The sequence below is a fragment of the Glycine max genome, chromosome 8, assembly GCF_000004515.6.
Source record: "Glycine max cultivar Williams 82 chromosome 8, Glycine_max_v4.0, whole genome shotgun sequence".
Classification (NCBI taxonomy): Eukaryota; Viridiplantae; Streptophyta; class Magnoliopsida; order Fabales; family Fabaceae; genus Glycine; species Glycine max.
Window position 1 is genome coordinate 6623598 of NC_038244.2, and position 10063 is coordinate 6633660.

Consider the following 10063-nt stretch of genomic DNA (forward strand, 5'->3'; position numbering starts at 1 on the left):
GTAGGCTTATAGTAAAATTGTTCCAAAAACTAAAAAAAATACATACAGTTCTTGTAATGGCACTAATAGCACTACAGACAAGAGGTTTCTTGTTGTGCAAGATGTCAAGAATTAAGAAGGAAAAAAAATAATAAAGATAAAATCACAAGGTGATGTAGTAATCAGAAGGTGAGGTTTAGTTGTTGCTGTCTTGCTTATGATTTACCATACTTCGCATTAGATTTCAAACATTAATTAAGGTTGAATAGAGTGCTTTAAAGGTGATGTACTAATCAGAAGTTGAGGTTTAGATGTTGAACTCAGTTTCACAGAATGAATTGACTGGCATATAACAGGGCCAAAAACTCGTTGGACGCATCTTGGCACTAAAACTAAGTTCACACTGAAACAAGAATTGGTCAACACCCAAAGAGCATCGAAACATCTCTTACTGTTAATTATTGAAAAAAGTAAATATATGATGGAGTCTTGATCAAATCAGCAAACCAAAGCTTGGAAGGTTGCAGGATTGGTGTGGAACGGTTGAGGCTCGTTTTGGCATATCCTCAACAATTTGCCTTATCCCACACGTCTATCTTCTTTAATTTCAAGTCATTATTGCTTTTCAAAACTATATGTACCTTGTCTTGTACTAACTATGACTCTCACTTTTTAGATCACTTTAATTCAAGTGGATTAATTTAATCTCACGTGCAAAATTGAACATATTCTTTAAAAACATGGCACTGTCTCTGAACAGTGTTTCTCTAATATTTAATCTTATCATTAAGAGAATTAATGAAGTTGGCAGAAGAGATGCTACTAGTTGATATCGTTGATTGATATGCTCCTAATAATAATATAATAGTAACAATTTTGGTATTATCATTATTAAATTTTAGACTGAATTTTAAATTGAAGGTTGGTTAATAAGTAATTGCTAATTAAGAAATATTAAAAATGTATTAAAATATTAAATTTATTAAATAAATAAGTTAAACTTGAGTGATGCCCAATAATTCAATTTGTTTTGATCATAAAATAGCCCAACACATACATATACACACACAATATTATATAATTATGGTATATAAAATTAATCAAATAATATATTTTATTTTTTAAGTTCATAGAATTAATTTTGGAATGCATGTTGTTTTCTAGAAAAACAACATAATTCCAAAAATGCATTTCCAGAATGGGATTTTCTTTTTATCTTACTGATTTAGCTATTCAGAAATATATGTAATTCGGAAAAAAAAATACCCACTTTACCGGAAATATATGCGACTTCCGCACCTCAGGAGTGCATCAATGAAGGAGAAAGGAAAAACAATGTAGAAAGGAAGTAATAATAAAAGAAAGGTAATTTGGAAACATTCAAAATTTGGGGGTGTAGGTAGGAAATGGGCGTTCAAGAAGAAAAAGCCCATTTTGAAGCAAACTTTTAAAGTATCAAAGACCAAGTTGTGCCCAACAGTATTAGCGTTGCTACATGCAGCCAGCAAAATTGTTAATACACCCAGTAATTATACAATTTTCCCATTTTATCCTTCTATAAAACTGTTACAAATTGACTAATCCGTAAGCCTCATATGGATTGGTCAATCCGTATGAGACTTATGGATTGGACTTACAAATTGGACTAATCCATAAGCCTCATAAGGATCAACTAATTTGTAAATATATTAATTATTATATATGTAAATATATTAATTATTATATTAAAATTAATTATCACAATTTATTATTTAAATTTACATGTACATTAAATATACATTAAAAAATTTAATATTATATATAACATTAATTTTTTATAACAATTGACCTATTAGTTCATTTGATTAGAACATCGTGCTAATAACGCGAAAGTCATGGATTTGACTCCAACTTGAGAAGCCAATCCGTATGAGGCTTTCAGATTAGCCCAATCCGTATAAAACTTCCGAATTAGCCAATGATACAAACATACTTATTCATGACAAGGGATAAGAATAATAAAATTATCATTATACAATGAAGTAATAGAATGGAAATTTATTCTGTACCATCATAAAATATCTAAATAGAACGAAACTTTTTATTTTTAATTTATTCCATTCAATTCTGCCACCATCCACTCCATTCTATTCCACTCACCATTAAATATTCAAACATAGCCTTAATAGTTTGAGAACATACAAGAATATATTTCGAACTACAACCAAAAGCAGTCTGGAGATGAAAATTGGGAATTCATGCCGTTCCAACAAAAGCTCTATGAGATTGGTTAAAACACTGACTACTTCAGATGGTGCTCGAACAAAGATGCCATCTCAATCTGTACCACAAATAATTTAAGTTACATAAAACTTTTATTCCACGAAACCTTGGCAAAAATTACAAGACAAATCTGTGGTTGACATTTCATGAAATCAACCATAAAGGGTAAGTGCCAATAAGCTTGTAGCTCAACCCTCAACTAATACCTGTTCCAATCTTTTAAGAAATTTTATGAATAGTTCTGGATGTTAGTCTCATGCTATTCACAATGCAATTTTGACAGCTACGTTGAAATTGGTCGTGTAATATCAATACTTCACATTAGAATAAGAATTTTAGATATGATTGACTACGTAGGCTTAGAATAACTTTTGGGGTCACTACATTCTTAAAAATGTCTGATAACTAACCAATTCTATCTCAAAGCTGGATCAAGGTAGGAGAAAACTGTCAACAGGACTTGATTGCATCATTGTAGTAATTTTAGAAAATGGGAAATTAAATTCGAGCAAAAAACTAAGGAGAAGCAAAATCAAGCATTATGCACAGTAGAGAAACAAAAGTGCAATTATGCTGATTTTTAATAGAAAAAAAATTCATTAAGAAAGAAAGATATGCTGTCGGAGATGTAATAAAATCATTCACGAGCCTTTGCCTAACAGCTTATGTTCTTGAGATAATTAGCTCATGCAATGGTACCAAAAAGAGCATGTTAGAGATACAATAAAACCATTTTTGAACCTTCACCTAACAACTTCAGCTTTTCACATAATTAGTTCATGACCTATACAATGACAGTTGATAAGATACAAAACTACAAGAGACAATGAGTATAAATTTTTAGACAGCTTCATATAGATTTCTAGATGATTATGACATAATTACTCATAATATCAAGTTATCAACTTACAGCAGTCAATGCAGCCTCAGCACCCTTATTCCCAGACTTTCCACCAGCTCTATTTAGAGCCTGCACTTAGCCAAAAAAAATCAAATAAAAATTAAGTAATCATAATTCTCATCTGCAAAGAAGTTTCATAACTATAACAGCAAATACTTACCTGATCCATATCATCACATGTTAGGACACCAAATATGCATGGAACACCTGCAAAGGTGTCTCAAAAAGCTTTAATTTACCAAGTTGATGGAAATTAATGAAAAACAAAAAGAGTGAATAACAAATACTGACAATAGCAATAAATGTCCCCAATCAAAAACCAAAAGGAAAAAAAAAATCAGGAGCTCTCTTATACTGATAAGCTTAGAGGAAACATTAAGTTTCAGTATTTTATTAAGTGAAGAGCAATGTTAAAGTTAACTTACACAGGTATTGCGTTACTGGTTTAAAAAGATCTTTCATTAAATATTAAAATAATTCCAACATTTCAAGAGGCTTGATTCTAGATTCTATAAACAAGTTGTCATAACAATGTTGCATGCATATTTTATTTTCAAGAAAACAGACAGCAGCTGAATACTCGAGCATGATTTGTTTGTATCTGGAGATTACAATCAACATTAACAGAATACCACCTGAGTTTAGACTGGCTGAAAGAACTCCTGATGCTGCTGAATTAGCAACTGCATCATAGTGGGTTGTATCTCCTCGTACCTGTTAACAAGAATGGACACAGTAAAGCTCAAATTAAGTAGACATAAATACAGATGATGGGGAGTCATGAATCAAAAAATTTTATAGAAGAATTTCATCTATTTGTCAACATTTATCGTACCACAGCTCCTATGCATACGATTGCATCATATTTGCCTGATTTTCCAAGCCTTTCTGCAACAACACCAATTTCAAAACTACCAGGTACCCACACAACCTATGGGAAAAGGGAAAGCAACAAGTTTCTGTCAGCATTCAACCCCAGAAGAAAGTGATGTGAAAATTCTGAACAAGGCAAGTCTTCTCCAATTCAGATATTATTGAACATTTTTTTGCAAGCAGAAACAATGGTACATAATTTTTTTTGTCTAAAATCATGACCAATGGAGACATAATTCTGTGACTAAAATACCAAACCAACACAAATAGATGAAATAAATAAAAAAGATTGTGTTAAAATAAAATAAAAAAGGGTAAATGTTTGCAAATCTCAAGTAACTGATAATCCTGATTAGTTAAAGATAGGAGGAGCAGCAAAAAATGAAAAGACGGGCTGCTTGTTTTAGCCAAGGAAGCATGGACGCTTCAAAATAGTAGTTGTCTCATGTTCTACCTTTATCTATGTCAGACATTTTGAATACTACTTGCTTCATTTTACATTTTTCTTTTACCTTTATTTTTTAAACTCTTGCACAATACAGATGAGAACATCACAAAAATTGGATAAATAGTAGCATTTTGTTATATCTACCATGACTTGTGCACATTTTTAAAACATTGATTCTCTCTTTTGATTTAAAATCTGTTTTTATGTGAATTGCATATTTTGTATTGTAGTCTTATCATGTCCTATAATTTTTAAAATTTGTTGTATTCTCATATACGTGGCATATTATATCCATATCCTATGTCACATCCGTGCTTTTTAGGTTTTAGCCTACTATGAAAAGCATGCATAAGTTTGTTTTACTTCATATCTCAATAAAAATATATTTTACAGAACAAAAAAAGTGACAGAAACAAAATAAAAATTCAAAAAGGATACTAAGAGGAGACTCATTGCAAAACCACCAAAAGAAGATAAAATATTAAAGCCACATAATACTAACCAAATTACAAAAAGCAACGTACATTACAAATAATCAATATTCCAAGAATTTGTAAGACAGCTTACATCGATATCCTCATCTTGAACTGAATAATTATTGAAAGTACCCAAAGCACCTTCCAAGAGCGGTTTGGTAACAATTTCATTAAATCTAGCAACAACCTAAAAAAAGCAAATAGAAGTGAGCAAAGAAACATAAAACAAATGAGCTTTGAAGTTTGAACTTTGAAGTATAAAACAAATACAAAATTTTGAAGCATAATATCATAACTTCCTCATGATTGACTACTACTATGTTGTTTCTCTATTTCATATCCCCATCTCCAATGTTTATCCTCTTTGCAACACCATCCCATTTGCATCTCCCATTCTCCGAAATTCTCCCACTTCTTCGAATTTTCATTATCATCAAACCCTTAATCAATCATCAAGAATTAGAATTGGAATTCCCCCTTGCTGTGTTTCACTATTTTATCATCTTCATCTATGGACAATAGGATTTGGGCACTACACTCAATTGGAATTCCTTACTCATTCTCCAAAAAGAGAACTTTATTCTTGCAATCCAACAGAAGTCCAAGATTCCCTCTAAAGGGAAGTCTTTAATTAGCCTATTGTGTTTAATAGTATTAATGCAAATGATGTGTCACAGGTTTGCAGGCCACACAAAGCTCTCCAAATGTATGTTTGTGGCATTAACAAATATATATAGTACGGATTTTTTAGTATTTTGGGGGAAAACTATAATTTTTCAAACATTTGGACTAATTTCTAATAAACCAATTTAGAGGCTCGGGGAGTAGTAGAGTTGGCAACATCCTTTCATGGTGTAATGTACTTCTATGGAATAATTGGTCTTAGCTTTTTGTGATCCTTGGCTAGTATGACTGGTGAGTATTTTAGAGGGAACTGTTTGTCAAATGCATAGAGAGACTGGTATGCTCAACTCACTCGATATGTTCTTTCCTGTTTTTCTTATTTTCTATTTTTGGTGTTTTCTTTAGGATAATATCCTATCCTCAATTCCTCTGCCCCTGTAATTTCTTTCTACTTAGTCTTCTCTAATGAATTTCATTTTTTAATACAGCACTAAAAACTTTTCCCCACTAGGTAGAGTTAAATACGCATGGATCATATACACCATTATGTTCAGTCATAAACCAGGTCAGCATAACGGCCATTTAGATATAAGTCCATTGTTATGAACCTTTGTGTACGATAGTTAGTGGTCCACATCATCTCTTTTAGTGGTTTGAGTTTTACTTGGTCTCCCTCTTCCTCTAATCATTATGCTATCCTCTATATGATCAAATTTTCTTACTAGTGCTTGCATAGTTCTTCTTCTCAAATGAGAAAACCACCTTAGGCAAGATTGTATGGTCTCTTCCTCAACAGGTGCTTATCCCTACTTTCTCTGACCCACTAAACTCTAACCTTCTTGCTGTCCAACATCATGTTTTGAATGCAAAAGGATTTCAACCAACTAGAAGTAAAATGGCCATCCTAACTCCAAGACTAATACTATCATTCATGTTGCTCGAGTTTGTCGTTCTTTTTGCAAACATTAGATGTAGTTTAGCATTAATACATACCACAGCAAAACGAAGTCCATGGGCTCTGGTAACAGAACCTGTAAGATGCCTCACAGCAGCTGTTTGAGAAAAAGACGATCGACCCTTGCTCTGAACAACAACGGCATCTGATCTACTTTCTGAAGCTAAAGAAGGAAAGTAAAGAATTGGCCAGCCACCAAAACAAGTCGAATGCAATAAATTACCACAATTAAGAGAAGGATAAAGCATTATGAACACAGCATTAGACAAATATTAGAAAATTGGACACTTAATTTTCAATCAGCAAAACAGTAGAAGAAAGAAAAGGAATAGGAATATAACCTCGCACGGAGAGCAAAAAGGAGAGAGAGCTAGGGCTTTTAGGAGCATTTTGAAGATGCAAAGTGTTAGTTCTACCACAAGAACGATCTTGGTCATGCACAAATCCAACCCCGCTAGGAAGGATACAGTGGGTAGAAACAAATGAAGCCATATTCTTCCAGCCACGGCGTCGACGGCGTTTAGGGTTCACTGGTTCGGGTGGCCTTGCTTATTGCTTTTCGTTAAAAAATATCTCACGTGCATATGGCTCTGGTAGTGTCACGTGAGTTTATAATTTTTTTTATATGGAAAGGCACAAACTAAATTGCAAGTTTTTATTAAGGCCAGCAATGTTTTTATTTTAAAATAAGAAAATTAAAGATGACATTAAATGAAATTATTTCATTTAAAGAAGTGTGTTATGAAGACTTTTTTTTTTTTATTTTGACATAGAGATCAAAACTATGGATTTTAAAAAAATATCCATCAAAATGAAATTTAAGTTCAAATATAAATTATTGTTCTTTAATTTCAAAAAAGTTATATCCATCATGCTAAAATTAAAAATTAAAAAAAAATGCAAGAGGCTGTATTAACATTGAAGTTCTATATGGCGAAAGAAACAAATGTTGACAACATTTTCTTAAACTTGATGTACATCCCAGAGTTCAAGCGGATTAGTTTTAAAATTAAAAATAATTTTGAACTTGTAGAATGTACATATTTCAATTAATTCTAACAATAATTTTTATATTAAAACGCGTTAGGATGAAAAACTTAATCTTTAAGATTTGCTAATTAAACGAGACTTAGATACTTGTTTGTTTAACCCAATCAAGAGGGAAAAGTGTTATTAATTAAATTATATGCAAATTGTCATTATTGTTAAAGAAGAATCAATGTCTTGTCGAGACGGTGGAATAAAGCCGACTCAGGCATCAAAAGTCAAGAGACTCAAGAAATATAAATTTTTGCTTCGCTAGTAAGGAAGTTCTTATGTTACATTGGATTTATATGCTTGTGTGTATGTAGTTTTTAATTATTTATTTTCCACATTTTTAATTTGGTTGAGATTGCCAAAGCCCAAAAGATACACTTAAAACACTTATAAATGATGACCCCATTACCAGCTCGGAAGTATGATGCCCCTCAGGACCTCGATAATATTAACATGTTATTCAAAAACTTATAAATGACGTAACTTATATATATAAATGCACTACCATGAAAAAAAACATTCTCATGAGACTGAGTAATAGCTATTTCCCTTCTCGTGATTTTTATTTGGCGAAAATAATTTTAGGAAACATTATTGGGAAAAAATCCACCCTCGAAAAAAACATGAGATTACAAAAATGGTTTATAAAAACTTCAATATTCTCATGAATATAAAATCAATCTTTGAAACAAATCGCCTTTAAAAACTGTTTTAAACAGTATTTACAAATTTGTACGATGACAATTTAATTATTTAGAGCTAATTTAATATTAAAAAAAACAAATAAATACTACTGATTAAACCGCAGGAAGCTAATTCCCTTTTCCTTCTTTCATATCCAAAGTTTACTTGACATGCACGGTGCAAATTAGCATATGCAAAACTTATCCGAATTATGAAGATAAATCACAACTCAAAACTTAAAAGTAATAACGTGGAGATGCTTTTGAACATTTTTAAATAGTTTGGTTTTTACTTCTTCTCAAAAACACTATAAAAGTATCACGGGGTTATCTTAAATGGCTATCTTATTTGAGTTTAATTGCTATATAACAATGTCATTTTTTTTACAATGTAAATCAATCACAATTCATAATATTATGTGTCACCATAGTATTCTAAAATTCTAAACCGCGTGAAATAATACAGAAACATTGTTTGGTTTGAGAAAGTTTATAGTAGTAATTAAGAAAAGCTAGTCAACTCGGGTGTTGATGATAATACATGTGGTTGGATTCAAATAAAAAAAAATGTTTAATAAAAAATTGTTCATCAGTTCCCCCTTCCCACACTTTGGTAATATATTACCTTTCCTTTTTAGCTTTTCTGTAAATAATAATAATAAAAACACCAAGCACTTATATATGCTTTTAGTTCAGGCTTATATATTTATTTTTTAGATATATTATTCTTTTAGTCATTAAATTTTTTATAATTTCTATTTTTAGTGTCAGAACTTTTTTTTTATCTGCGTGTAGTTTTTTAACTTTTTTTTTTTACTTTCAGTTTCTTAATTTTTTTCCTCATCCTTATTTGTGATCACTAAAAAACTAAAAGTGATGACGAACAGAATGTTAAGGATTAAAAATAACAATTAAAAATATCGAAACTAAAAATAAAAATTCAAAAAAGTTAGGGAATTAAAAATATAATCAATTTTATTTTTTTTGAGAACAAAACTATCTTTTACACCAAATAATATTATTTAAACGGGTGAGATTACTTTGAATTTGAATGAAAAGATTCCAGATATTCAATCCGATATATTTTAAATACTTTAACTTTAGTATATAATTTATATTTTTATCATTGAAAATCGCAAAATAATAACATCGTAATCGTTTTTTACACAATTCGTAATTGTTAAAACTTTAGTTATTTAATATTGTAGTTTATCAAATAAACTATTGTAAGGTAATCCATCTAAAAAATGTTTAACCTAGTAAAATTTCAAAATACAAATATAAGACTTGTTCATACCACAATCTTGATTTGATATAGTAAATCATGATTTTATGGTTGCTTGATCAAAATTGTGAATAACGAAAATAAATGAGGAAAAAATCTTCTTTATTTTACACTTAGAGTTTTTTCACAACATTATGTCTCATAATTTTTTTAATAGGACAATAATTGTATAATTATCAATGTCATGATTGGTAGAGATGAGAGAAATAAAATAAAGAAAAATAAAAATTATGAATGAAAAAAGGTAAAGAAAGCAAAGTATAAATTAAAGATGCTTTGTTGAAGAAGAAAAATATAGATAAAGATAGAGATATAAAAATGGACGAAAATAGGTAATAAATAATGCAGTGGGTATCATAATTTATACTTTATTTATTTGTTTTTATCTATTTTCATTCATAATTTTTATTTTTTTTATTCATCCTCTTTATCCTTCCTGCCAAACAACAATAAAAAAGATTAAAATATAATTTTCATCTCCTCATTTTCTTAAGTTTATAATTTTAGTCCTTTTATTTTTTAATTAAAATATTTTATTA

The 10063-nt window shown here is 30.2% G+C and overlaps 1 protein-coding gene across 2 annotated transcripts; it reads right to left on the reverse strand.

The window, feature by feature from the left end:
• Positions 1-1964: 1964 nt before the first annotated feature.
• LOC100818483 (6,7-dimethyl-8-ribityllumazine synthase, chloroplastic-like) lies at positions 1965-7100 on the reverse strand. Of its 2 annotated transcripts, none has more exons than NM_001255147.2 (8): positions 6860-7100; positions 6557-6675; positions 5031-5126; positions 3978-4073; positions 3778-3856; positions 3303-3349; positions 3152-3211; positions 1965-2299 (listed from the first exon to the last, which is right to left on the reverse strand). In NM_001255147.2, the coding sequence occupies exons 1-8, from the start codon at positions 7008-7010 to the stop codon at positions 2261-2263; spliced, it is 687 nt and encodes a 228-aa protein (NP_001242076.2). In that variant the 5' UTR covers positions 7011-7100; the 3' UTR covers positions 1965-2260. The 2 variants fall into 2 exon arrangements, with proteins under 2 accessions (NP_001242076.2, NP_001335646.1); NM_001348717.1 differs by having other exon boundaries at positions 6557-6681.
• Between the last annotated feature and the right edge of the window lie 2963 nt (positions 7101-10063).